We start from the raw sequence: 27,769 nt of genomic DNA, 5'->3' as shown, positions 1-27,769 counted from the left end.
GCATGTACCTAAACAGCTGCACTATTGGCACCGTTGATTGTCTAATAGCAACCTTTAACAATGAAGGTACCATTGTTGGCTTGCCTCTGACACACAGCAAATAATTGGTTGCTGAACTGTTAACCGGGTTGTTGGTTAACACTGGTGTGAAGGATGCTACTTTTCTGTTGATCAGCTTACAACAGCTTGAGCCAACAACAGAAAGTAGATGTAAACAGAACCTATAACAGAAATACCTGTTAATGCCAGGAGGAACAACCATTGGATCCTGTGCCAGCACTCTCTTAATACCCTGAAGTGCAACCATCTTTGCCTTGGCAATGGGATCCATGATGTCATCAGTGGCAAATTTGTCCAAATCTGTAATGAGATAGATCTGTTGACAAAGTATGGAGGGAGAAAAAAAAATACATAGAGCAGAGTCATAACAGGGACTGGCCGTGGAGCTTACCTTTATCTGGGAACAAGTTGTTGGCCAGAGGGGATTGTTTTACTGTTGGCTGCTGCTGTGGTTGTTGACCAAGTCCTGTATGAATTCCTGGCTGCCCCGCCCTCATCATGGTTTGCTGCTGGGGCATCATATGAGTTGGAGGTACCATGCCAGCACCCATAAGCCTTTGCTGCTGCAACATGTGTGGAGCACGGGGTACCATCCCTGGCTGATTCATCATACCTTGGGGTGGTGGACGATGGTGGTGTGGTAACATTATTTGCCCAGGTGCTTGTTGGTTTGGATGTGGGCTTGGGATGCCAGGAAACTGTTGTGCCATGCCTCCCTGTTGCAGGGAACTGAGCTGTTGCTGTTTTTGCAGTTCTTTCTTTTCATGCTCCAGGAGATCTTGTATTAGAAGAGGCAGCTCACCATCTAAAGAGCTTTCTACCTTTGCCAGATCTACAGCAGGAGAGTGCTGCTCCCCTACATCAGGTAGTCCTAAGGGATCATCACCAATATCTCCATGTGGAGCAGCTGAAGAAAAAGGCAATGGATCAGCTTGGCTTGGCAAGGGGTATGGAAGTCCCCCTAGTCGAACAGAACTGAGTGAAGCAGACTGGCTTTCGCTTTGTGGTGTCTTGGCTGTTGGTGTGGTCCCACCAAGAGGCATGGACACTGCTTCTCCCATTTCAGTTTTCACCACAATCTGTCCCGGCTGCAGCTGAGAGGTCACACCTCTGTCCTCTACTTTAACTTTGGAAGCATCAGCAGTTTGTGAAGAGGGTGTTAGTTGGGTAGCAGACTCCAGTGCAGTGGAAGGGACTTTTGTCAAAGCCTTCTGCTCTGGTTCCACCTTGGCTTTCCCTTCCACTTTAACATGTGCAGAACCAGAGGAAGATGAAGGGCCTTCACTTTCTGCTTCTACCAGTCTCAGCTGGTCTGAGAAGACATCTTTAGGGTCTCCTTGGTCCAGTTCAGGGTCAGTGTAAGCCAGCAGGTCAAACTCATCACTGTTGAGTAAATCATCAAGATGTGGATCGTTGGTTTCAAGGTTGTCCAGGTTGCCTAAGTCATCGTCTCCTTTGTCAGGGTCCAGGTCAAGAGCCAAATCATCATCTTCTACGCCTCCATCTCCTGGAGCATCTCCTAGCCCGTCGAGGTCAGGCTCCGGTAATTCCTCTGCATTTTCTACAGCTGCTGGCTGAGGCCCTGTGACTACACTTGGTTGTGAAAGTCGATGCTGATCAGTACTGGGAGTGTTTTGGGCTGAAGTAGCTGTTTGAGGCTGCAGGTGAGGCTGTTGTGCAACCGACCCTGTAGACTGCTGAGGCAGTAAAACTGACAGTCCACCCTGTGGTAACCCCAGCTGTGAGTCACTGCCACCACCTTGAGCTACAGGAAGTTGCTGAACATAAGGTACTGGCATCTCTTGGTCTGGGACAAAGAGACGTGGTCTGGGCTGGGGTCCACGGGGTATAAACTGGTGTCGCAGGGGTAGCCTTTGTGAATTATGTCTCAATTCGATGAACTGAGGTGGCGGCCCTTGACCCATTGGCTGCATGGGTTCTCCTCCATGCCCTGGCATTATGGCATGAGTATTACCCATGCCTTCCATACCCTGGATGTTGACAGCAGGGTTAAGATTATGCCTTATACCCATAGCTTCCATGCCAGGCTGAGGGAACCTCCTTGGACCTGGAGCCTGGCCCTGCCACTGAGGGGGTAATGGTGGACGGGCAAACACACTCTGTGGTCTGGAGGATCCTGGTAGCCTGAAGAAAAAGACGTACAAAAAGAAAAATATATTTCTGACAATTAAAAGGGAGGGGGAATAATTTAAGGTGCCAACTGTGTCTTTAAGGGCAAAGGACCTATTTGTGCCAGAATTTGGTTCATTCATTTCAAGTATCATAATCATATAAGTGCTTACCTAATTGGATCGACAACTCCAGGGTTTCCTGGAGGTGGTTGGTGAATGAGCTTATCATCCATGGGTATCTTCCCTGCCACAGAAGCCTGAGCACCTGAACCAGCAGCAGCAATTCGATCCTAAAGGAAGTAATAATGGCAGTAAACATTAATGGTAAAGTAACTTTACCATTACTGTCTAATAATTTGTCACTTGACTCTTTAGTCACTGAAAGTCAAAGAAAGCAAAAAAAGTAATTTTTTCACTATATCTGCATACAAATCAAACACTTAATACAGAGACATCTTCCTGATTGCAATGTCACAATACTGGCAAGCTGTTACATTAATAATGTAATGTTAAAATCACAAGATGTTTACCTGTGGATAAGGTGGTGGTGCTCTGTGGGTTTTATCCTGCTGAAAGGCTCCCATCTCTCCTCCAGACCAGCTAGGGGATGGACTCCCAGCAGCAGCAGCAGCCTCCTTTTCTTGTCTAATGGAATTTCTGTGCATTTGTTGTCTGATCAAGAATTCCCTCAGTCTTTGGCGCTACAAAACACACGAAGCTTTGATTAGCAAAAAAAATATATATTTAAAAAAAAAAAAAAACAACACACACACAGAAGTGAATTGAATGACTGCCCCATGACTAATATTCTGATACCTGTCTGTGCTTCTCCAGCTCAGATGGGCTGAGTCCTACTACTGAAGGGTCCTGCACTGCTGAAATATCAGGAATTTCTTGAGGGCCTGGCAAAGGCTGCTGATTAGACATGTCTGAAGTGTGAACAGCAGGTAGTTCTTGAGCTCCAGAAGGAGGTGGTACTCGGGAGGTAAGGTTGTCTGCTGACAAAGCTGGATGAGTTTGTGGCTGGGGTTGCTGCACCATTTGAGTCTGCTGTTGTGTTATTTGAAAGCCTCCTGTGCTTGGGCTGCGACTGAAAGTAGGGGGAACTGATGGCTTACCAGAGAGAGGATCCCCTATAGAAGTATGGCCTGGAGGTGGTTGATTAGGATGAGGTGATGTTTTGTAACTTGCAGTTCCCTCTGGGGCAATAGAGGGAGTGCGAGGAGGTTTATGGATTGTTGCAAAAGGGTCTCTAGATTGTGGTCTTGAAGGTGGTCGAGAACAAGGGTCTGGGGATTGGAAACGAGGAGCAGCAGGAGACTGGACAGAGTAAGCATCATTGGACATGCCACCAGGAGTGTGGGGAGACTGAGAGCTGCCCTGGGACTGTGGGCTGGAGGGCACTCTAGGACATTGCTCCTGTTGAACTACAGGGTGTCTCTGAGGTCCAATAGAACAATTATCACCTGACTGTGGTCTGGTAGTTACTGGAGGTTGAATGTGGGGGTCAGAGTGAGAGGGAGACTGCCTAAAGCCTTCAGCAACATGGCTAGGTGAAGCTCCAGGATGAAGGGTCCCACTCTCCCCTTGGTGCATTCGTGGCGTCAAAGGTGCCTTGAATAAACCATCTCCAGACTCTAGCATCCCAGCAGGGGAGCCAGCGGATAGCTCAGGTCTTCCAACTGCAGAGGAGCGTGGAGAGGGTGCACTCATATCAGCCCTGTACTGTCCTGTGTTTGCAGGAGAGGAAGCCACTGCAGAAGGTGATGGTGATGAACCATATTCTGACCGCCCCATCCCTTGCTGGGTTCTGAAGGGGTCTCCATAGTGGGTATTGTGGGATGGTGAAAAGATAGCTGACTCCCCAAGCCCAGGACCTCTTGAATGAGGACTTTCTGGAGGCCCTAGGGACTCCTGAGAGCCTTGCTGGGATTGCGGAAGAAGACCCTGTTGCTGCTGCAGCTGTGATCTGAAGTAGGGGTCAACCTGTTGAGCCCGTCTGGGGGTTCCAGGAGTTCCTGGTTGCATGTCAAAAGGGCCAAGACTGGCTGGCCGTCCCTGAGGAGGGCCCTGTGGGCCGGAAGCAGAATAACCTGAGGAAGAGGCCTGTACGGGGCTGGCCCCAGCATTAGAGAAAGGTGTGGTTGGGTGTGAATGAGAATGGGGTGACTGAGGAGGAAGCTTGGCCAAAGGATCTGTCCGGATTTCAGCTGATAATGGGGTTTTGACAGGTCCATCTGAGAAAAAGACAGAGGATGATCCTGAATCGGGAGGCAATGGAAATGGGCTGCCTGCAGAGCTGGGTTGGGAAGAGACTGATGCAGAACCTGAAGGTGGTGGGATCTGGAGGTGTAAACTTGGCCGTTCTCCCTTTGCACGTGGCTGCTCTGTTTTCACTGGCCTGCACACCTGACTCTCTGCCTGCTGTGAGAAGCAAAGAAGAGCACCAAAGGAACATTAACAACCAACACCAGAACTCTAATGAAGTCTTTTGTTACATTTAAGAGAAAAGGACTCTACTTTTAACTCACCTTCTGTGCCTTGTTTATCCTCTGAGCTGCTCGGTTATCTTTGGCCTTTTGCTACAAAAAAAAAAAAAAAAAAGGGTATATTTTTACTTTTTTGCTATTGTAAGCTTTTTGTCTATTTAACTTCAAAAAATATAACCATCCTAATGCTAACATTTCTCCTAAGATTTTAAATTTTATTAGCACTTGGGGAAATGCAATGGGGCCAAAACCCACCCCTAAAGAAACCAAAAGGAAGAAAAACAAAACTAAATATATTAAACAGGGAAATATATTTTTCCATGTTACTTGGCAATCATTTAATTTTATCCCAGCCTGAGTGACCACTGTGTTTTTCTTAGTTTCTCTCTGTGAACAATGCATTTTTGTCTTTTGATGATGTCATTTCCTGCACACAAGTCCAGACATAAACTAATTAAAATATGACGAAGCACACATCATTCCAAAAAAAAAAAAAACCCCTGTATATGACTGACTGCAATTTAGAAATATGTATTAAAAAGAGAACTACAGCAAAAAACTGATAATGTGAAAGAATAATTTCTTAAACCAGACTTTAAACAAAAAAACAAAACAAAACCCCAAACCAAAAAAAACCACACAACAGAACCTACCAGATATGGAACCTTGTCAGCAGCAGGCACCTTCCTCCAGATTTTCATGATCTGCTTGCAGCGACTAGCCCAGTCTGTGACAAGAGAAATATTTAACACTTCATACCAGTGACATAAACTTACTTTGAAAAATCATGACATGTACATGTGTTTCTAATACATTTGTATATCATGGTATTTCTTCTACACTAACCTGGGTAGTCCTGTTTGAGAGTAGGGAAGTTTGTATTGGCATAAAGAACAGGGGAAATGGTTGAGAGCTCGCCAAGCTCCTCATCTTTTTCCCAACGCTGCAGACTACGCTGGTTATAGGACAAACCATCACCCTCTGCCTCTGTGGGAGTTGGTGGGGAGGAAGGAGTTGCTGGGGTAGAGGGAGTTGCCCATGGGCTCTCCTCACCCCCATCTGGACTGAACAATGCTCCTCTGTCACTGTACACAATATGATAAGGTATAGTGGGGTTTTTTTTTGGAAAATAAAGGCCACATGTGAATAAATGAATAAATCATAGCTTCTGCTTTTATTGAGTTACAACCACGTGACTTAGATGTTGTGAAATAAAATGGACTAATGAGCCTACCGCATGTCGAAGAACGGTGACTGAGAAATTCCAGGAAAGGCATCCATCATTCCAGCTGAGGGCAGGGACCCTGCAATTTCAGTACATGAATTCCAAGTTAACAGGATTTCAACCCTGCAACAGGTAATGGCTGAAGTTTACAGGGTTTTAGCCAGAAAAAAAATTTCAGCCCAGCACAAGGGACTAATGCATTTTTGGGGGTGGGGTGTTGTCTGAAGCAAAGTCCGGGTGATGCTGAAGCATATGAAGGGATGTGGTACAAGCAATGTGTGTACACCACATTAGATAAAACTTTAATCCCTATAGAAGGATTCCATTAGAGAAATTAAACAGTTAAATTAAAGGAGTGTCAAAGGGGTGTCAAACTCAATCACAGAACAGGCCAAAACTGAAAACATAGTCTAAGTTGTGGCCCAAACAGGAAGTTTACCTTCATCTAACAGTCTAAAACTGAAAATCTCATTCTCTCTTATTCCAATCCGGTCTTTAAGTCTGACGTCATTTCCGGGTCCAAATGCTCCTAAATAAATAGCAATGGCATAACCAATGACTGTTAATTATTACAGATGATTGTAACATACCTTATCAACTGCAGCTATTTCCACTTCTCTTTCTCATCAGTAAAATGACAGCTGAGTGTGTTTTTTTCGAGTCGGATCGGTTAAAACAACCAGGGACACAGCATTGCGGCATATTGATCACATGACAGTTTGGACCCGGAAATGGAATTCTATGTCATCACTTAACAACCAGATTCTTTGCTTTCCATGAACTGACAAATTTCCTCAGGCAGCTCATCGCACCTGTGTGATAAGGCCTGTCACCAAATTCAGAAGGTATTTCCTCCAGAAAAGACTCAAACTGCCAGTGATTCAAACCTTTGCCTCTCATAAAGTTCACTGTCTGTGTTACGGTGCTTATGATGCATTCTCTCTTCAGGATTTTGCTGCGCAGCATTTCCTGGTGTGTGATGCTGTGATGCACTGTCAGCTCACCTGTGCAGGTCTCCCTCTGCATCATTGGCAATGCTGGAAAACGGATTAATGCACAGGTCTTGACCTGCGCAGCAACTGTTGTAGTGCACAGTGGGATTTGTAGAATAAGTGGTGGGAGCACTATTTACCGATGGGCCATTAATCATAGCCATATTAAATTATCTTGCCTTCAGTTTGACACATGTGGTGTACACAAAACATGGCATCAGCAGAGGATTTTGGCTTTCTGGTCTATTGCCAGAAGTCGCTGAATTCACCGGAAAAAGTCACTAAATTTGTAGCTTTTGAAAATTTATGTTTAATAAGAAGTTTGAAATTGTCACTTGTGCTCCCCTTTCAACTTCTTCCCCCTCATTTTACTGCTGGTTGCTTTCCGTGGCCACGCAAAATCAAACGTGAACAGGGCTGTTGTGAGATCACATGTGCACGTTGTGAATGAAACTGGCCATTCCTGGTGGTAGATTGCAAATTGCATTGAAATAATACTATAGTGCAGCAATCTAGCAAGAGCAAACAAATCAGTCTGGTATCAGTGATGGGGCGGAGGGTGCTGATTGCTTGCCCGCTTGCTAATTGCTGCGATAGTGAAGAGTTCTCAGCCCGGCGCAAGATGACCTCAGAATGGCGCAGCGCTGGGCGATCAACCTCTGGTCTAGCTAGAACCCTGGGTTTAATTATATGTACATCTGCAGGAACCCCTTGTACTCACCTGAGGGGAGAGCTCTCGGCGGCAGAGCACTGTGACTGTGTTCTCCCTTATTGCCCTCCAAGATGGGCTTCATGCCGCCCAGGGAGGAGCCATCTGGCACTCCTAGAACCTTCCTGAAGAACTGCTCAGAGTCCTGACTCTCCACCCCCTGTGGAAGACCTATCACACAAAGACAACAGCATGAAAAGAAATACATTAAATTATATTAAATCTTACTTTAGGTAACTCTTGTATTCTATATAGCAAGGTACCCTCTCAGGAAATTACCTTCACTTTTTTCTACATCAGAATCATGAGGATCAGCTGACACCTGGTTCGTCTGCGATGAGGATGGTGTAGGAATTCCTAAAAGGTATAAAATTTTAAAATAACCTGGAATTGTAAGTTGAAAAAGGAGTATTAACTTAAGTGCCCGTATAATCACTTACCTGCACCATCTCCCTGAGCCTGGGGGGCCTCACCCCCCTCTTGCTTGAGAGGATAATTAACATCCACCACACGATCCCGAGCATCAGCTGGTGAAAGAAGCACAAAGGTCACACCATCCTGCAGTGACTTTTTCCACAACCAATATCCCAAATCATTCTATAGTGAATATCACATAGTATCATATCAAGTTAGTATTCTTACTCTCTGGGGTAACAGTTCTGACTGCCGTTGGTGCTGGTAAAGAAGGTCTGACGGGGCCTGCACCTGGCCTCTGCCCTGGAGGAATCATCACAGCCTTCTTACTCAAGTCTATCAGTGTCTTGCCAAAGAAAGCCTCCTGCAGGGAATTAGAAATGTTTACAATATATACACACAATACATGCATTTCTTTATTTTTTTCATTTTTAAAAGACATGGGGCATAGAAAGACAAGAAACCTGGAGATAAGCTGGAAACATATCCTCAAGTTTGCTCCTCTTCCGACCCCGACGTTTCTTGGCCTGTTCCTCTCCCTCCACTGGTTTAGGATCCATAATATTGTCTGTGTCAGGGTGGGGTCCTAAAAATAAAATCAAAAAATTCAGATTCCAAGTTTTACAGTATTTGCAAAAATTCAATGGTCCCACTTCTACTGGTTAAGCAGAGATTTAGATATTCCAGAGAACAGCTAAAAAAATGCAGAAGTTGTTTCAGCATCCATGTCAGATTAAATAGCATTGTGGCTTTAAATAAATAAGGGATCAAGGAGGTTTGATATCAGTGGTTTATATCAGCTTGAATGCAGCCTTAGGGATCAGTAAGCAATAGAACAAGTTCCACTGTTCCATAGCTAGCTTTTTGAAGTGACATAGCATTGAAAAATAATATTTACTCACTACCACTCACCTAAACACAACTTAAATTAGAATCATAAAAAGTGCATAAAATATGCAGTAACAGAGAAACTATAACACTCGACAAACTTAAATTCAACAGTCTGCTGTCGTCACAAACCTTCTTCGATAGTTCGCTCGATTGGCTGTCCATCCAACATAGTCTCTCCGGCCAACTGGGCAAAAAATTCTTTCTTCATCCGCGTGTGACACTTCCTTTGTCGCACCATGAATCCTCCAATTCCTAGCATTATTTATAGAGAACATATTTTTAATTATTTTGGATATGATAATATAGCTATATAGACAGTTTACATGTTGTTACAAAGCATTCAAGTTCACCTACCAGGCCTGTAAGGTTTTCGCTTTCGTTTTTTGCTGTCATCTGTCTCCTCTGCTCCCCCTTTAAGACCCTCACAGTCAGCCATGCCATCAACACCTCCCTCTGCACCTGCATCCCTGTCAGGGCTCCCAGGTTGCTCCATCTTAGAGTCACACTCCATGGGTTCTCCACAGCCTGGTTATACAGAGCAACATTAAAAAAGGGCACAAAATACCCCTGAAACTTGTTCAGAGACTGATGAGTGAGTGGAAATTGTGCTAACCTTTTCCCTCGTCCCCTTCCCCTTCAACCTCTCTCAGATCCATTCCATCAGGACCTCCTTCAGAGCACATAGTGCCGAGACGGGAGCGACGTTGCCGTCTCTTGTGCAGGGGAGACATGGAGATGCTACGAAGCAGGGACATGCCTGACTCTGTAAGCCAAACACCCTCCAATCGGTAGAATTGGGGCTCTATAAAGTGATAGTCACAAGTTTTAGTGAAAATAAAAGGCTACAGACTCACAGAATGCAGCTGCAATTAATTAACAAATATGCACAGCTAATTCCACTTACCTGGTTCTTTTATCTTTATAGAAGCCATAATGGCTGACTCTACTACTGTGACCAAAGTGCAAAAAGTAGAGAGAAAAAGCAAAAGAAAATTGTGTCATCAGTTAAAATAAATAAAATAAAAAATAAAAAAGACACACAACAAAAAAAAACTCACACTTCTGAAGCCACATTTTTATTTAATTATTATTTTTTAAAATACTGTCAATCTGAGACTTACCCACAGGTTTTGGAACATATGGGGTGCAGGATGTGCAAGCAAAGCCCTCATCAGAAGCCTGTTCCACCTCATCCTCTGTGTACAGACTCTCACAGACGGCATGGACCCATCTGCATAGGCACACATAAAAACCCAGCTAGGCGCACTTTTCAACAAATCAAAGATGATATGGAATAATTTATGATATGAAAAATACATAAGTAATCCTTTCCCTGCTCTCATTTTCTGTTTATGCTGCGTGTTTGTGTAGTTGCAATAATCAGCACCCACCGATCGCAGTACTGACACTGCAGCAGCAGCTCCTCCTCCATGAAGTTCTCCCGGCATACCGGACAGGTGACAAGGCTGGCACAAGGCCCGCAGTGTGTGTAGTTGTTTTGCCACTCGCAGTGGAAACCCGGTGAGTTGGAACCACACTGCACACAGCAAACACACCTGGACAGAGGTACAGATGTAGTGAAGTACCTCATAACATTTACTCAGATAATATGCAAGATTAAAAAATATATACTACTGATAACAATGTGATTGGAGCAACAAATTTTCTGTTGCTACAGAAGGATGGGCCTCTGAATTGCAAATGAAGGCTGAGCCACCAGTGTTTTACATAATATGCAAATTTTAATGTAATCATTTCCATTTGACCCAATTCAAAGCTACACGGCTGAACAAAGCTTTGTTTCTTTTCTTTTCCCTCTTTTACCATTTGCACTTCCAACCACCCTTGGGTACAGTGTGCAGGGGTGGGTCCAAGCAGTAGGTGTGATAGCTGACATCACAGTCATCACACAGCAGCAGACGCGAGGGGTCTGAAGCCTTTCCACACACTTCACACACAATACATTCCAAACAACGCCAGCCCTTACGGAGCATCGTCTTGGTGATCTGCAGAAGACATCAGGTTTAATCTATCTGGATTTTCAAAACACAGGCATGAAAATGTAATCAAACTTTAATATTGTTCTTACTTTGCTGTTAACACAATAAGGATGGTAACACTGGGCACACTGAGCACAAGCCAGCAACTGCCCTTCCACACCCTTTCCAAAACTTCCACATACGACACACATGTCCTAAAAAATGGGAGAGAGAAAACAAAAAGAACTTTAGGAACAAAAAAAGCCCATTTGCATTCATATGCATGCGTCAATTGCAGCTCTCAGCACAGCAAATGCACACAGGGGGAGTGAGTATGTCAAACGAGCTTTACCTGTAGCAGGACAAATTTATCGGTGTTTGAGAAAAGAACAACTGTGTTCTGCATGGTGTCATCTTCTTCATCATCTTCCTCCTTACTCAGTCCAGTGTCTGAGGTCATGCTTAGCTGTGGCAGTGTAAAATAATATGCAAAAATTTCAATTTGTGAAAATCCTAGAAACTAAATATTACTGCATTATAAAAGTTAAACATAAGAAAAAGAAAATGTTCAGAAGGCAAACGCTCACCAAGAAGGCATCGATGCAGGAGGCCATAGCTTTAAGGCGTGACCTCCCACCACGCCCTCTCCCTCCACCACCACCACCACCACGAGGTCTACGCTTCCCAGGGAAACTACTGCTTCGTCCCTGCAATTTAACATAAGAACCTTTTCAATGTAAAGTTATAACAACGACATTTAAAAAAAAAAAAAAAAGTGCCAGCTTCCAAAAAAATACTCGAAAAATATAAATCGACTAGTACACTGCAACCTTACCTGTTTGACCCTTGAGCGGCCTGGGGAACCTCTGCGTTTGGCCTTTTCTCTGTCACTTCTGAGAGGTTCAAAGGGAAGAGAGTCATCAGTCTCAGTGAGCAAGTTATCGGTGTGCGAGCGGCTGGAAGGTACAAGGCCAAACTCCATGGAGAGCTGAGGGTCGGGTTCTCCTGGAGAGCCCAGAAAGCCGCTGCTGCTCTCATCACCATGGCTCATATTGGACATTTCATCCAGCAGCAATTCTGGCTTAACCTCTTGCAGTCTTCTCTTGATGTCCTCATTGTGTCCTTCTCCTTTCATTTGCTCATCATCGTCTTCCTCCTCCTCCTCCTCCTCCTCCTCCGAGTGAGGTAGTAACCTCCCCTCTATGTCAGCAGCAGAGAGAGACTCTTGTGTGTCTACTGATAAAGAAAGAGTAGGAGACTGGAGGTCCTGACATGGACTTTGTTCCTGCTTTTCATCCATAGAAACAGGCTCCGTTTTGACCACACAGACAGAGGAAGCTGGTAACTTCTGTGGATCATTACTGAATGGTTCTGCAATACAGATGTCACCAGATGCACTCTTCAATAACTCTTGTGACAGTTCTTGTTTAACTGAGGGAGCAGCCTCTTGCTTCTCCTCAACCACCTCCATAGTTTCAGGGTCTTCCTGCGATACTCGTGTTGGTTCTACTTTACAGTTGTTAGATTGTGTCTCTGCTGTGGGACCCTGGGAAGCAGTGGCTGGGTTCATCTGACTCTGTGCCTCTTTTGCTCCCTCTTCAGCACCAGGTATACAAGAGGCCCTGCGTTCTGTTGTTGAATTATCTATTTGAGATGAAGGAATGCGCGATTATCAGCACATCGGAAAAATACGGTTCTGCTTTGTGTTTATTTTCAAATATAGTACATCTATAGTGTGATTTGAGTTTACCTGTAGACTTGAGCAGAGCAGCTGGTGTCTCAGAACCAAAAGCTTCTGTTGCTAAGTGTGGCTCTCCCATCACTGTTCTCTCCACAATGTTTGTTGTCTGAACAGCTGTAGACTCCACCCCTGAAATGAAAAGTAACTCACTTACATAGAAAACATCACTGACATAAAAAAGGCCCTTGCATTCTTATGCAAATACAATAAAACTCAAAACAGACATTTCTTTTAAGTTTGGTCTAATGTAGAGTCCAGTAAAGACTTACCCAAGTCCATGGGTGCCTCTTTATCAGGCTTATCTTCAGCCTGTCCCGCCTCTAATGTGCCCTTCTGTCCTGGTGTCACTTCTGATAAGTCTGTCTGCTCTTCTGTTATCGTCTCAGTATCCATTTGGACTGCCATCTCCACCAATTTCATGTTGCCTTCAGTCTCCTCAGGGGTCTTTACTGTCTGCGTCTTCATTGTGTATGGTTCAGCAACAGAGTGCTGCTGAGCCTCCTTACAAGGCAGGCAAATGATCTCAGCTTTTGGAAGCTCCCCCGCTGAACTACACTCGTCGTGCACCCATCTGAGACAAAAGATTAAGTTTTTTGTTTTTTTTAAAAAATGATTTAAGACTGACATGGCCACATGTCATAGCAACCTCTGTTGTATTTTAAACTAACCTGTGGCACATGCTGCAACACTGCAGAGCAACAGATGGGTTGGCAGCTTTGCTGCACACGCAACATACAGAACTGCGGTGATGCTGGCATCCCTCACACACTGTGTAGTTATCAAACCACTGGGCTGAACCTGGCAGCACTAGTCCACGGACTCCACACACCATACATACACGACATCTCTAATATAATAAAGATTATAGGGGAAAAATAATGAAAAAGTCAGGCTGGGAAAGAAAAAAAAAAAAAACTTCTACAAATGTCTTGTTAAACAGAAACACTTTAAAAGTAAGATTAAGATTTAAAAAGTAAGTGAACTTGATTAAATGTCTGTGTTCAATATATGAGAATCTCTGTGGACAGTGGTGAAAACTTACTCTGCATTTCCATGGGTCAGTGGGAAGAGAATCCATGGCTGGCTGGAGACAGAAGGTGTGGTATCCCTTATCACAAGCATCACATACCAACATTTTGGAGTCTTCCCCTGGTTGTCTAAAAATAAATAATAATAAAGTGGAAAAGTGAAATTACATCTCAAGTAAAACGGCACACAGGTCTTAAAAATAAATAAATAAAATTGACTTACCTGCAAGTCTGGCACACTTTACACTCTGGGCACTGCCATCCTGCCCTCTGGATGGGTGTGGCTCCAATCTCCAGACAGGCTGCATGATAGTGTAGACCACAACCCGTGCAGAACAGCAAATCTGTGAGCTCCCCTGCTGAGTCACATACTGCACACCAAGACTCTTCACCAGCTATTTAAAAAGGGGGGGAAAAAAAGAAAAAAAATGTGTCTAATAAAATTTTTTTTTCAGTTCCTCTTAAATTATCATTATCAAGGACTAACAACAAGGCAGGGTGCTAGCAATCAACTCATGGTTGTTTTAGGCAAAGTACATTTTTAAATTTTAGAAAAGGATAAGTTAACGATTTATTTTTGTCTGCTTTTAAGCTGACAGCTTATAACAAAGATTTTCAAACTGACAGTCCACATTTGATGAGCCAGATATGCACGGAGCAAAAATATTCTGCCTTTCTACTTCTGTGCTGTTTAATTGGCAGCTGGCAGCTCATAATGTGTGTACATTCTGAGTTTTAAACTGTGCGCATGTTCCAGGTAACAATGACATCACAATTTTGACAAACACTTCTGTCTCACTTACCCAACTCCTCTGCCTTGTCTATGTGCTCCAGACAGAGGAGAACCAACTGCTTCATGGACTGGAAGGATCCACTGGCTGCTGAGCAGGGGAAGTGGTAGAACCGCGAGCAGCCCTCAGCATGGCATTGAATGGTTGCACCCAGCCTTTTGCAGTATGCGCAAATCTGAAGCAAAGCAAGGGTAGCAAGTTTTTTTTAACCTCTACATTTTCATCCAGTACATCTAATCCAAGTTAATGAAAACTACACTTACCCGCTGTGTCCCTGAGATAACAGCTTTATCCACATTCTCCAGCTCCTCATCTTCTGTCTGCTTTACTCCCTCTGACCACACTGCACACCAGTAGTGAACCCAACATCCCCCTGTTTATAATAAAGCCCAACATTAGTAAAATATCTAACCAAACCTCAGTTCTACACATTTGTGCCATGCATCTAGTGAATGGAGTGTATGATGTGTAAAGTAATTGTAACACCAATTAAATATAGTATTAAAACAAAAATATTTATTTTGACTTTAACCTGAGTCATCAAGGAGTGCTGTCAGACAAGGCGAATCAGAGAATCCAATGGAAGACAGGTCATCATTTCCAGGCTGTGGCAGTGGAGAAGCTGATGGCTTGAGGGTTGGCCGCTCAGAAAATGGTCCAAAGTGCCTCAGTTCCCGCTGTCCATGCAGGCTCCGCTCCACACAGTTACAAAGCGCACAGGCTCGAACGCTCTCGCTGTACAAAAGAACAAAAATGATTGAAACCATGTAAACAGATTTGTGGTGGTGGTGCCAACAATGAACATCATCTTTGGATAAAGCAACGAGCACAGCAGGTTGTAACATCTAATAAAGGGCTTACACAGATGTGTTAGAAGAAGCTGCATTAGCACCCGACTCATCAGCAGCAGGAATGACCTTAGATTCCCCGTCAGAGGAGACAAGCTGCTTTGCAGTGGTATTGTCATCAGCTAGAAGAGAGAAAAAAATGCTTAAAAGGAAAAAAAAAAAAAAGCAAAACAAAAAACTCAACAATAATGCACAAAACACACAAATAGCAACTTTTGGTTGCTCTCTTATTCACAGTGGGTTGCTTCGCATATTAAATTTGGCAAAGATTTTAACACTAAATGCTCTTCCTGACGCAACCCCAAAGGATCTGCATCTCCTTCTAGGATTGAACTGAGGATCTTTTCACTTGTTAGGTGAATGTGTAAACCACTACACTACACAAAAAAAAACCAAAAAACAATAATTCAAATTTGTTGGGCTGTTATCACCTTCAATTAAAAAATTACTATTTCAGGTAAATCCAAAGATCTGCTTTTATTCTCAGCTATGTGTATTTCTCTTACAAGGCAAAAGCACACCATTATATTTATACACATGCAGAAGAGTGTACAGAGAACAAAAAATACATTACCTGTTGGTTCAGAGTCATTCTCTTCGCAGTTTGTTTTCTGCTCGTCCATCCCCCGTACTGATTTTGACCTCCCTGACAGAGATCTGCAATTTAAAAACAAAGTAGCGACAGTTTGTGAATGCTGATCATAAATAAAATAGTTATTCCACAAAAAAAATAAATAAATCTTTGAGCCTGATTTTTTAAAATGCCAGTGTCATTTTCATCACATAATACAGAGGGAAAAATTAAAACCAAAATAAATACTTTCCCTCTTTTCTCATATATAAAAACTGAACGGATAAGTGGTCTCCAGGTTCTCACTTACTAAGGCAGAAACCACCAATGTTCATAAGCCAACATATGTATTATAAAAAGCCATCTTCATCTGCCACAACATGCACACACTAGCTGCTCTGTGCATCCAAAACCACTTTTAATATAAAAACCAACAACACAACTAAGTAATAATATCTGCTGCTTTTTTTTTTTTTTTAAAGATGATTTCCTTGCATTTATCTCAATAATATTACTACCAATACAATCGAGCTTTTTCGCAAACTCGTAAAAACAGCGTAAAGGTTATAAGAGCACGATCAATCCGAAAAGCGCTTTAACAGCTCGAGTTATTTACCCAGCAATTCATAATCCAAATCGGTCAAGCTGTTTTGGCGGAAAAGCGCGAAATGTTACAACTAAAATGGTGTTTTGCTAAATAAAACAACCATAAATCGGGATACACAAAGAACATACAACTTCCGTGTGTGGAGCTTCCTGTTGCAGCGGGGCTCCTTTCGTGCAGAACCTCTTCGCTAGCATCATAGTTCCGCTGCGAGGTTCTCGCCATTAACAAAAATACTGTAAAACAAACAGCGAGGGCCTCACCATATTTTGCCCACACAGCTAATGAAACGAAGCATTCACCTGAATGTAACGTTTAAAGCTATTAAGAGATATTTTAAAAGAGGTCGGCCGACTTCAATTCGCATGGTAGTTCGTGTGTTTTTGGTATATTACAGCTTCGCCAGTATTTATAAGTATGATCGCGAAAGCGAAAATGACAACCGAAACAATCGACAGCGATGCGATGTTGTTAAATAAGTGCGACGATGGCTTTAAAGTACAAATCCAATGCAGAAGAGCATTTTTTTTTTCACGAGTTACAAAATCAAAATTGTGCCATCATACTTGAGGAAAAAGCTTTCCTGTGGCCCAACGCTGTCATACACATTTCGTAATGTTTCCTTTTCATTCTCACGGGGGCAGCTGGAAGCGGATCCCAGTCTCAGGGCGGCTGGGTTTTTCTAGTGGTTCATGCACAGAAAGCATCACTTATTATTACGAACAGAAATTGAACGTACATAATGCAGCACTAACCAATAACAAAAGTAGATGCATCATCATCAAAATCACTCGGGGGTGTTTTGAATGTCTTTTCTATTAGTAGGACCAAAAAGAAAAAACAACTCCCAAACAATTTAAACTTAACACGACTAAAAGTACTATCACAATGCATGGTGCTGCATCATTACCAGATCGCACAAACGCTGCTACTAGCTGAAGATCGCAACTGGGTAACTGCACGAAATGAAACGTTAAGATTGCACGTCCGTATTAAACACACTCGACGGCACTAGAAACGCACTCTCCTCATGACAACAAACTAGACGTCCTAAATCTAACTGACCTTATATCACGGTTCATGTGGATACCGTATATACTTTGTCTCCAAAATACAGTTAGTAACGCGCAGGGCAAAAAAGTACCGCTACGACGGCTGAGTAAACGTCTTATAACATCCTGGCTAGCGAAGTTGACGTTAAAAGTGTTAATATTACAAATTAACTTGCACGGTAAAGCTGTTTACTCTTCGTTTACACTGTTTACCAATAGCAACTGCGATTTGTTACAGGGTCACTGTAAAGAACAAAGAAAAAAAATACTGATATTTTACAGCTGAATAACTGCAGCGCTAAGCACTATTTCTCAATGTAAACATCGACTTCAAAGGGTTGGTTCTGTCCAGAAAATTTCCATGTCCATGTCACTGGCGGCAGGCTGAAACGGAAAAGCTAAAAACTACCAACAGTGACGTAGCTGCAAAGTCTTCCAAAAGAGACAAAACTACAGAAAATACATAAAAATCCCACGCACACGAACTTACCTTTAAAAATGTTAACCTGCTACACCGCCTATAATGGCGCGGAAACAGTCCGCGTATAACATATTTCAACCTAAAGTTAGCTCCCAGGTAACATTTGCTACTTCTCCAGCAATTACACAGTCCCATCCAGTTGAAGCTAACAGCTAAACGCTACCGAGTGTAGCGCTAACACCCGGTCTAAGGTCAGGGTTGGCGTGTCTTTAGGTAAGAAGTTCAAAAGAGCCACAATCAAAACAGCTCACCTCACAAAAGCAATATCTTCTCCTCATGTATCAGCAAAATCCACAGAGCCACACAGCGTCCCAAAATGCTGATGGTCGCTTCATTTTATGCACCGGACTAACGCTGTGGCTAGCCGGCTGGAGTCAGAGTGGGGGGGAAGTGCACGTCGGCGGAAGGCAGGCTGAGCGGTGGTGCTAGCTAGATGGATAATGCCATTAGCTAACAAGCGGCTTGAGCTTTTGTGTAGAGTGTGGTCGTATACTACCAGGGGAACTGTTAGCCGCAGAGACAAGTCTCGAAAAGATCCCCCGGCTTCATGCAATGAATCAACAAACTTAACGACTTTTCCTTGCTTCTGGATTTTAGCCGGAAAGGCTAACATCAGCTAGCTTTTTGCTCTGCTCTGGAATCTCACTCGCGAGGTTGTTAAAAGCTATTCCAAGTTTGCACCAAACAGTGTATGCGAAAATTACAGCGCTGAACTTTGTTGGCAAGCCACTAAAAGTATATTTTTCTTTAAGTGTTAGTCGACTGCAGACTTTTCATCTACCTAAATCTGCGGATCAACTTTGCATGGATACCCTTGTGTGGGGTCACTTAGCATCTCTTCTTCACTTTGCGTCCTGAGACGGCTGTTCTGCCAAGTGGCTAACCGCTGCTAGCAGCGCCAGCTAATAACAACTACGTCAAAAAATTAATTCATGCAAACCAACGGGGAGAAATTATATTTGTTACTAGTTACTGCTTAACTTGTAAGAGCTTGAGCAAATAGCTGAATAACCCTGTGCGAGGTTGACAGTTTTTAGCACGCTAGATTTTAATCTGGTGAGCGCTGACCAGTGAAATATGGTGGATATTAGATATTAGGTCATTTTGATTTTCGCATCCAGGGAAGCCATTTTTCATTAGACTGTTATGATTGTAAGCTGCTGTGCACATGCATGCTGATGAATGGTTTGCTTGTTTAAGTGATGGGCCACGATCTGTGTTTGTTCAATTAGGTTACATTTGTCGTGGTGCAAATTCATTTTTATAATTGATAAAACAAATGTGTTCATTATGTTTAATGATTTTTTTTTTTCCGCCTGTTTTTATGCTGGTCATTGCGCATTTGGCTGGAGCTTCTGTAAAACGGTAACGTATGTAATTGATGAGTTGTAATCGATGATCTAAAAAAAAAAAAGTTTTCAGCAGGTCGCGCATTTTCAACTATTGCATGGTGTAATCGTTCATTGTTCTGTTTTGCAATATGATAAACGTCTTTCAAGGAAGGATGACTCTTAAAATAAAAAAAAAAACAGGAGTAACAATAATTTATTTTGTTAAAACGCCCAGCCTTTAAGCAGACACCTTAAATCTTCTATCTGATCACGGTGTGGATGACCTTTCCATTAAAATATTTACTATTGTAATACTAACAAAAATCTGATTTGCAGATAAGAATAAAGTGCAATGGTAATGTTAAAGAAGGTGACCAAGCCACATCTCTTGTCAGCAGGTATGGTGCCCCCCCCCCCCCCATTCCCCCTTCTTTATTTTTGTTTTATCACCAAGAAAACTACAGTGGTACAAATACCAGAGACAAAGTTCAAGAAAGCTATCTTGAAATCTGCTGTAAGACTATTACTGAGTGGTGGCAAGTTACTTGTAAACTCTGCATGACAGTAAATTGGTTATTTTGCAGATAACTGTAGAAATTTATAGTGTGTTAAATCCTACACTTTGTGGGATCTGTGGACTATAAAGATGATAGTATATCTGCAGCTCTAATTAAATCAAGACATTGACCTCCTCCTGTCACACTTTCATGACCCACACTGAAACACCAGGAGCCCGTGGCAGTACATACACACAGTAAAGGTTGGATGTCATTGAGATGATCCAGTGAACCTACAGAAAATTAGGTTGGGTCCCATTGCTAGAAGGTCATAGGTTTTATCTGCCACTGTTTAACTCTTATTCTGCCCAAGTGTTACAGGTACAGTATATACCTTACTTATAACTCAACATTTTTAAGTAACTGAGGAGAAAAATCGCTTTGGGGTTGCATCAGGAAGGGCATCTGGTGTGAAAACTCTGGCACATTAAAAATGTGGAGTTCCATGCTGTGGCTGACCCTTGTGAATAAGGGAGCAAATGAAAGTATCTTTTTTTTGTGTGTGCTGAATGTCACAAATGTGAAGTTAATGTGACGGATCTGAATTCTTAATTCATTCTTGTGTACCTGCTGCAGGGGGGTGATCTGCAGTTAACCCTGCACTGGTAAATTTATGCATTAATTTCACATGCGCAGAGGCATAGATTTACGTCGGGGTTTAGATTAGGCCACGGAAGAGAATAATGTTTAAATAATAATTTTAAGCTGAGTGAATGCATTCAAGACAAATAAATAAGGAATGGACTTCTGAGTGTGACCCGAATCTATAATAAAATGTTCTTTGTGGGCTTTTTTTTTTTTTTCAATCCAATTTATCATTGTTTGTTCGGAGCCATCTTACAGTTAACACACCTGAAGAATGTGATGTAATGCTATAATTAGGTTGCCAGGAGCTATTTGCATTGACAAAAATGAAAACACTTAAATCCATTTGCTAATAAAAAAAAATTAAAAAAATGGAAATGTTGGCAAAAAATGTCTTTTGTTGATTTTTTTTTTTTTTATCACTCAAAACCACAAAACGTCCTCACTTTTGCCACTCACCACTGACACTTGTTTCTGTTACAAATGGTAATATTCAGTCAACTCCTTGTTGACTTTCTCAGTGCCTGAATGTGGGGAGTGCATGTTTCCATTTTGAAAAGAGGTTATTACTGAGCCCCCTGACAGGATTAGTTAACTCCCCATTCAGCTTTAGTAAGATTGGATTAGATTTTGGGGCGGCTGAGACTGGTTGAAAGACAGTTACTGATTGGCTGATGGATGTACGTGGAGGGTGGTATTAGGGCACCGAGTCTCTCCTATTGGCCAGTCTGTGAAGCCGATGCTTTCCCATCTGCCTCCTGTATCTCAAGGATAATCCCCTGGAATACCTTCACAGATGTTTACAACAGAACAGAAAGAAGAGAATATATTCTGGTACAAGAGTAATAATGATAGTTAAAATAAACAATCCAAGTTACTTTTATTACATAGAGTTTAGTCTGTTTTGTGGTTTGATTTATTAATATTAATTGGTCTTGAGTTCATATTTCTGTTAACATAGTATGGAGTGCCCCCTTTGCCATAGTCTGCTGTTGAAACAAAGTTCTCCTGCTTAAAAGGTGCATTTAAAAATTAATATCTCATTGTAAACATTGTCACCAGTAGCTACTCTACCACAACTGTTATGAATCAAATTGAGGGCTGTTTAATTAGAGATGATCAAGAGTATTTGCCGTTTTTGTGCAGAAATTCAGTTCCTCCACAAGGGGGGTGTATAGCCTCAGACTAGTCCAGAACAGAGAATTACACTTTATTATGAACCTTGGAAAAATTAGTTTACTTGAAACCTGTAAAAAGTAGATGTTTAGTAGTATTATTTTATTCTCTCTGTAGGAAGTCACAAAGTACTTTGTAGGACAGACTAGAATTTTTTTTGGAATGCACAAGCGGGATGTAACAGAAAACAGCATAAACAATGTGTGACGCAGTTAACAGATAATTGTGACAAACTGATGTGTTGTCAGTAAGATTTTAAGAAACCTTAAAAACCCTAAAGTGGCCCTTGGAAAGCAAAGATCTGTGACTGTGATAAAGTTAAGAGTGTTTGCACAGTGTGGGGGAATATTAAGCACTCTGGGCTTTTCATTAACCTGGATTTCCACAGAGGGTTACACAACATACATTAACTCGACTGTAAGTGCTGGGACGTATCATTTCCTTGTCATATCTCTGTTTTGTCCACAGAGCGCAACTAATTTTTGCTTAATAAGTAAAATATAAAAATCAGCTTGACATGCAAAATCTGTTCCAGAGCTGAAAAGAAAAAGCAGGCTGCCATTTCATAAAATTCCATTTTAATTTGATTTATGACATGAAAACAAGCAAGGGCATGCAGCACATGTAGTAGTAGAAAAATTATAATAAAACAAAACATTTATATTTATATATTATGATTCGGAAAGTACAAAAATAAAGATTCTATTATTCAGGGATTTAATTCTTGTCCCAATAGAATATATATTTTTACATATATAGCTGAAATAAAAAACATACAAAAAAAAAATCCAAAACAAAACTATGATACAGTCATTTGGTTTTACTGTTTTTATATTAACATGCTCAAAGTGTCTCATCATGTTCAGTTTCTTATACAGTTGTTAGCATGTATAATATGACAGATTATTATACAAAAAAAAAAGAAATAGTGGAAAAAAAAAAGCTAGCAAAAGCATTTCCAGTGTCTTTCAATCCTTTAAGAAAGGAATTGGAGGTGTTAGCGTATTGTATCAAAGGAGCAGTAGGCTATGGCATGTATTAAGTGTGCATAGATTTTAGTTTTTAAGGATGAAATGACTTGGAGTCTAAAAGAATACATCCAAAACTGTAGAGTAATCTAGCATACCAATGCACCTCTGATGACTGTGTTTGCAAGGGCTGCTTCTCTTTAGTTTCTATCCTCAGAGGCTCACTCAGATTGATTTGCTTGATCAAAATGCCATTATTCAGATACACACCTGCTTTGTCCCTTGTAGCCAAAGTGCTAACATGTATTGGAGTTTTAGTGCAACTTTTTTGACTGTCAGTGTCCTGCTGTTCTTCTGCCTTTTCCCCCCAAAGTAGCTGCTCGAACGAGAAGAAGAGTCGCAGAGGTCCAAAAGCCCAGTGTGCGAGTCTGTGGTCCTCCACCAGTGCGTAGCTGGATGCCAGCACACCATCAACAAACAAAGTTCCAGCTTCTGTCAATGGTGCATACACTCCCAGACTTTCCGTTAGTGAAACTGATATGATTTGGGATGGATGTACTTGCTGCTCTGCTGTATGGATGAGAACACAGTCTCCTGGTCTGGCCCTGCTTGCAAATTGACCCTGGTACTCACTGTTGTCTTGTCTGCAGTGTGGGTCTAAAAAGAGCAAGTGATTTGCAGTAAGGGCCAATCTATGTCCATCTTCTGTCTCCAGAGACAGAAAAGTAGACCAGCTTTGTTGATCCTGATGGAGAAACAAGAGGACTTGGCTATACACGACTTGGCCTGTCCCAGATAGGGCCATGACTCTGTCCCCAGGAGAAAGTGATGACAGGGTCTTCTGCATCCCTCCAGCAACAGTTACCCAGGCCCAGCCTGGGAAACAGCCACCTTTCTCCACAGCAAGAGAATGATCTGCAGGAGAATCAACAGAAAAAAGCCAAGATGACTAAACTTACTGTGTTCCTTTTTTAGTCTTAAATATCCTGATACATTTCACATTGAAGTAAAGCAATTTTTACTAGCATGACCTTTAATGAGAGTGTCCTTCTTAAACTTACCAGCTTTTACGGAGCAGTGGACGCGATGTTTGGACTCATAGTGGACCCAGTCAAAGCCTGCCTCCACAGCCAGCTGGGCCAGGATACCATACTTATCAGGTCTTCTATCAGACGTGGTTATATCCACAGCCCGGCCTTCATAGTGCAGAGAGCCAGGAGGATGGTTACCATCTTCATCCCAGGCCTCTGTCACACGCAAGTGTATCCCTGGCCACTGGTTCATCACTGCAATAGCCAACCTGTTCAAACACTCCTTACATCGCTAGGGGCAGAATGAGATAGATGGGAGATGTTTATTTTGGAACGCTTACAATTAGAAGCAACATAGAAAAAAAACAAAAAAAAAACAAACTTGTCTTCACTCAGTACTGTGTTTCTCAGAAATCCCAAGCTAACACAGGAACATAAGGGATGGGTTAGATGGTTGATTTTTAGGTTTTCAGAATATCTTTGTACATTCGTTTTCTCTGTATTATTGTAGGGTCTTTACCCACAATACAAAGCGCCTTGAGGCGACTGTTTGTTGTGATTTGGCGCTATATAAATAAAATTGAATTGAATTGAATTCATTTTGCATGTGTTTGGATTTTTATGTTTTTTTGTTTTTTTTTTAAAGGAGTTCTCAATTTGTCTATAACAGAAAACTGGATGTCATGTACAGTACTGGCACCAAATTAAAGTGCAAGTGATAGACAGTTATAAATATTAACAATGCCTAACAAAAGGCAGAAAAAAAAAGGTATGCACAATATGTGGTTCTACGCCTAATTCCATAAAGTGATTTCAGTGCGCCTCAGCAGACAGTGATTCCAGTACTGTCCAGTTCTGTCACTGGCTCCCAGGTTATGATTGTTAGTCAGCTGGCATCATCACACAGTTCCTCCTCTACTCTGCTAAAGGCCATCTCAACCTTGCTCAAACAATCAGAGTACAAGAACAAACCCTACTGTAGCCAGTTTGGCACATTCCTTGGCCTTTTCAACAGGGTGACAGAATAATCAAGGCCATTCTCTGCCTTTCCAGATTGTTCCAGGCTTGAGTTTCTCAGTTTCACCCCTGAGACATGTGATCAAATATGTGCACAGCGACTCCTAACACCCCCGTGGGCCATAATGTTACAGACTGTGTCAGCATTGTTGCAAAATAGCAGACTGAAAAATAATGACGTCAGCATCCGAGGTGATACAGTCATACATCTACTGAACGGCACCATCTTGTGACTTGCATTGTAGCAGGTTTTGAAACCTGTAATTATGACAATAAAGCTCATCTTGAACAAATAACGTCACGCAGTCGAAAGAGAAAGTGACAGAAAATGATGGGAGCTGAAGTTGAGAGAGAAGAAAGCAGTGTGGTGGAGGCCTGAGGTTGGGACTAAAAAGAGAGGGCAGAGGGGAAGAATGTATGGGCATGGACTTGGGAATGTGACAGCAAGAGTGAGAAAAAGAGAGAGGGACAGAAAACAAACTGGGTACATTTATCTCGCAGTGCCATTGAAGAGAGGCATTTCATTGTCACAACTACAATAGTCGCTTTTCCGACGGTGCCATTACTTCAGTAGGAGGGAATTTTGTATAGGCGACCCTTCTGAGTCTCCAAATGACGCACAAAGAACGTCTTTCACATCTGCGCAAAAAAAAAAGGGGCACATGCACACACACACACTCAAACTGGGTATCAGGAGGGCACACATATACAACCACAGATTTCCCTCACATACAATCACTACGGGAGGAGAATGAACACAGATTAATATCCTAAACAATCACACAAGGCCGTAGTAGCCAAAACTGCTGAGTATCTGAGTGTGAGTGTAGCCTGTGTTCACATTCAGAAGTGTGGCATTCCAAATGTCTTGTTTGAAAGTACTTGAAAGCTGCCCGGATCTTAAATCCTTGAGGCCATGGACTGTCTTTTCAAGGCACTGTAAATTTGGCTACCTATCCTCAGTAATCAATCAGGAATTTAAGTGCCCAGCCTGGATTCTTCTTCTGCTAGGCACACTGAGAACCTGTAATGGGAAGTGTTTTATTTCCAATAACAAAGACTTTGGTTAAAGATTAAAAGGAAGTGTTCCTGTAGGGGAACTCAGCCTCTTAAGGGTAGTGTTGAATTACATCCTTATCTTCTTAGCTTTAAAAAAAAAAAAAAAAAAAAAAAAAAGTGAAGTAAGACTTGGTTAAAACTTAGCCTGTGTTGAGCATTTTTATCTATTAACAGACTGGCAAGGGCAGGCAGTGAATAGTACAGAAAATTAATGAACGGGATTATATCACTTGATTTGGAGGTGTGATGATGCAGCGGAAGAGAACAAGCTGCAAACTGCAGTTTGTCCCTTCAGGTGAATTTAGCTGGTCAACCATCCAGCAAAGGCACTGTCCAATCAGAGCATCCCTTAGTCAATCTGGTGCTGCATGTTTCCGCATTTATTCTACTTACTAAACAACAGTCGCCAGCGACCACTGGAAATAATGGAAATTATTGTTACCATTGTATTAGATAACCCAGCTCAACACTAGTCTCACCTTAGTCATTAAGCGGTCTGCGCCGGTGTTCTCCTCGTCCTTGAAGACAATGTCTGGGTTGTAATTGGACACAAGTTCATTGAAACGCTCAGAGTTGCGTGCGATCTTGCCCTCTGCTCTCCCACTGGCCCCCAGGTTGTTCTCTGATAAGTTGGGGAAAAACTGCTTGAGGCGCATAGCTGTGAGCTTTCTGGGCCTGGGACGGGTGCCGTATCGCGGGCCTGGTCCACATCCCTGGACCAGCCATATAAAAGTCCACACAGCAACCAGACTGAGCTGTGCCAAATGGGCCCACCAGAACTGCTTCATTGAGGAGGGTTGGGTCTCCCAGAAGTCAGTGCCTCACAGTGTCTGCAGTGTTAGCCCAGGTGTGATAGCAAGTGAATGAGGGTCAGATCTTGGTCCATTCCAAATCATGGATCATTAGAGATGATATTTTTAGCCCAGAGACTAACAGCGTGGTGGGGCATGTAGGTTACTTCTTATCACTGTGTTTTCGCTTAATCAAAAAAAAAATAAATAAATAAAATGCAACGCGAGTGCTTCACTGTTTTGGTGACTGTGCGATCTGATTGGCTGAGGTCTACTGCTGAAGTCTGGCATGCGTTATGTTACCCAAAATATAAAAATGTAGGCTCTTTGGAGGTTTTAAAAATTTCAACACGGATCAGTCGGATCTCTTGCAATCTTGTCTTGCGTCTCTTGTGAGCTGAAAAATCATCTTCAAACATCCTCCAGAGGTGCCTGTCTTGACGCAGGTGTTTTTGTGGATTTCTGCTCACTTACCGCCTCTCTCTCTCTCCACGCTGCCTCCTGGACTGGACGCACAAACTGACGCACACCCAAAGCCCGATAGTTCCCTGACTCTGGAATTTCTCTGGGCGCTCCTATGAAGCTCCTGTCCCTTTTGTCCATCAAGCTATGCCCCTATCGGCACTTCTTTCTTTTTTTTTTTCCTTGTCTGCTTCGTCCACCGTCTTTTGTCGCGTTTCAGCGCTCCTGACCACCTTGCGCCAGCCATTGGTTCTTATTAGCGTCCGGACAAGATTGCCCTCCCTTCCTCTGCGCGCTCCCACCGCGGCAGCACACGCCTCCATCCATCCATCTATATAAAGAACATATCATTTGACCACTTACGTTAACACCATGAACCCCACCCCCTAATTGAAATACTGAAAACTTAGGTAACTTACTCAAAGAAAACTGTAAAGTTACAACAAAGATAATAAACGAATCTCTTATTTTTTTGAGACAAATTGTTAGTAACAAATACTCTAAGCTTTGAAATTTAGGAATCATATGGAGTTTTTTTCCAAAGTTTTTTTGACAGCTGAGTTACTTTCAGGGGACATGCCCTTGCCTCTGTTTGCTCATCCCTCCCATCACAAGCATACCCTGCTCGTGTTATAAATAGATAGAGTTGAAGGTGAGGACCTAAAGATGGAGCACGAGTGTCCAGCCTTGACACCCCCAGACTATGACTTACAGTGCTGCCTTCCTGTGTTTGGGGAACTAGCCTGACCCCCTTGAACCGAGCACACTCAAGACCTCTTCGGTGG

The 27,769-nt window shown here is 42.5% G+C and overlaps 2 protein-coding genes across 7 annotated transcripts in view; both read right to left on the bottom strand.

The window, feature by feature from the left end:
* kmt2d (lysine (K)-specific methyltransferase 2D) overlaps positions 1-18,834 on the bottom strand; it is a 28,631-nt gene extending 9,797 nt beyond the window's left edge. For 2 of the 6 annotated variants that reach the window (XM_030734162.1, XM_030734168.1), the window contains exons 1-36: positions 18,259-18,834; positions 15,874-15,956; positions 15,313-15,421; positions 14,984-15,186; positions 14,715-14,824; positions 14,464-14,626; positions 13,884-14,055; positions 13,675-13,789; positions 13,301-13,479; positions 12,902-13,203; positions 12,642-12,761; positions 11,727-12,535; positions 11,479-11,598; positions 11,244-11,357; positions 11,002-11,106; positions 10,737-10,918; positions 10,304-10,468; positions 10,034-10,143; positions 9,817-9,861; positions 9,526-9,714; positions 9,267-9,437; positions 9,042-9,164; positions 8,486-8,607; positions 8,250-8,385; positions 8,048-8,134; positions 7,887-7,964; positions 7,620-7,778; positions 5,916-5,985; positions 5,528-5,766; positions 5,335-5,408; positions 4,724-4,774; positions 3,009-4,616; positions 2,723-2,893; positions 2,364-2,482; positions 452-2,205; positions 237-360 (exon numbers count right to left, since the gene is read on the bottom strand). In XM_030734162.1, the coding sequence (XP_030590022.1) occupies positions 237-360; positions 452-2,205; positions 2,364-2,482; positions 2,723-2,893; positions 3,009-4,616; positions 4,724-4,774; positions 5,335-5,408; positions 5,528-5,766; positions 5,916-5,985; positions 7,620-7,778; positions 7,887-7,964; positions 8,048-8,134; positions 8,250-8,385; positions 8,486-8,607; positions 9,042-9,164; positions 9,267-9,437; positions 9,526-9,714; positions 9,817-9,861; positions 10,034-10,143; positions 10,304-10,468; positions 10,737-10,918; positions 11,002-11,106; positions 11,244-11,357; positions 11,479-11,598; positions 11,727-12,535; positions 12,642-12,761; positions 12,902-13,203; positions 13,301-13,479; positions 13,675-13,789; positions 13,884-14,055; positions 14,464-14,626; positions 14,715-14,824; positions 14,984-15,186; positions 15,313-15,421; positions 15,874-15,922 (8,447 nt within the window). In that variant the 5' untranslated portion in view covers positions 15,923-15,956; positions 18,259-18,834. Of the gene's footprint in view, positions 1-236; positions 361-451; positions 2,206-2,363; positions 2,483-2,722; positions 2,894-3,008; positions 4,617-4,723; positions 4,775-5,334; positions 5,409-5,527; positions 5,767-5,915; positions 5,986-7,619; positions 7,779-7,886; positions 7,965-8,047; positions 8,135-8,249; positions 8,386-8,485; positions 8,608-9,041; positions 9,165-9,266; positions 9,438-9,525; positions 9,715-9,816; positions 9,862-10,033; positions 10,144-10,303; positions 10,469-10,736; positions 10,919-11,001; positions 11,107-11,243; positions 11,358-11,478; positions 11,599-11,726; positions 12,536-12,641; positions 12,762-12,901; positions 13,204-13,300; positions 13,480-13,674; positions 13,790-13,883; positions 14,056-14,463; positions 14,627-14,714; positions 14,825-14,983; positions 15,187-15,312; positions 15,422-15,873; positions 15,957-16,486; positions 16,567-17,384; positions 17,404-18,016; positions 18,080-18,258 lie in introns of those variants that run through there. The other 4 variants (XM_030734167.1, XM_030734163.1, XM_030734164.1 and 1 more) reach the window with 4 other exon arrangements.
* A 3,378-nt stretch (positions 18,835-22,212) lies between these two features.
* On the bottom strand, positions 22,213-27,237 carry dhh (desert hedgehog signaling molecule). Its single transcript, XM_030733695.1, has 3 exons — positions 26,211-27,237; positions 23,686-23,947; positions 22,213-23,539 (listed from the first exon to the last, which is right to left on the bottom strand). The coding sequence occupies exons 1-3, from the start codon at positions 26,517-26,519 to the stop codon at positions 22,719-22,721; spliced, it is 1,392 nt and encodes a 463-aa protein (XP_030589555.1). The 5' UTR covers positions 26,520-27,237; the 3' UTR covers positions 22,213-22,718.
* Between the last annotated feature and the right edge of the window lie 532 nt (positions 27,238-27,769).

This window comes from Archocentrus centrarchus, chromosome 7, assembly GCF_007364275.1.
Source record: "Archocentrus centrarchus isolate MPI-CPG fArcCen1 chromosome 7, fArcCen1, whole genome shotgun sequence".
NCBI classification, from domain to species: domain Eukaryota; kingdom Metazoa; phylum Chordata; class Actinopteri; order Cichliformes; family Cichlidae; genus Archocentrus; species Archocentrus centrarchus.
This window is presented reverse-complemented; position numbering and strand designations above follow the sequence as displayed.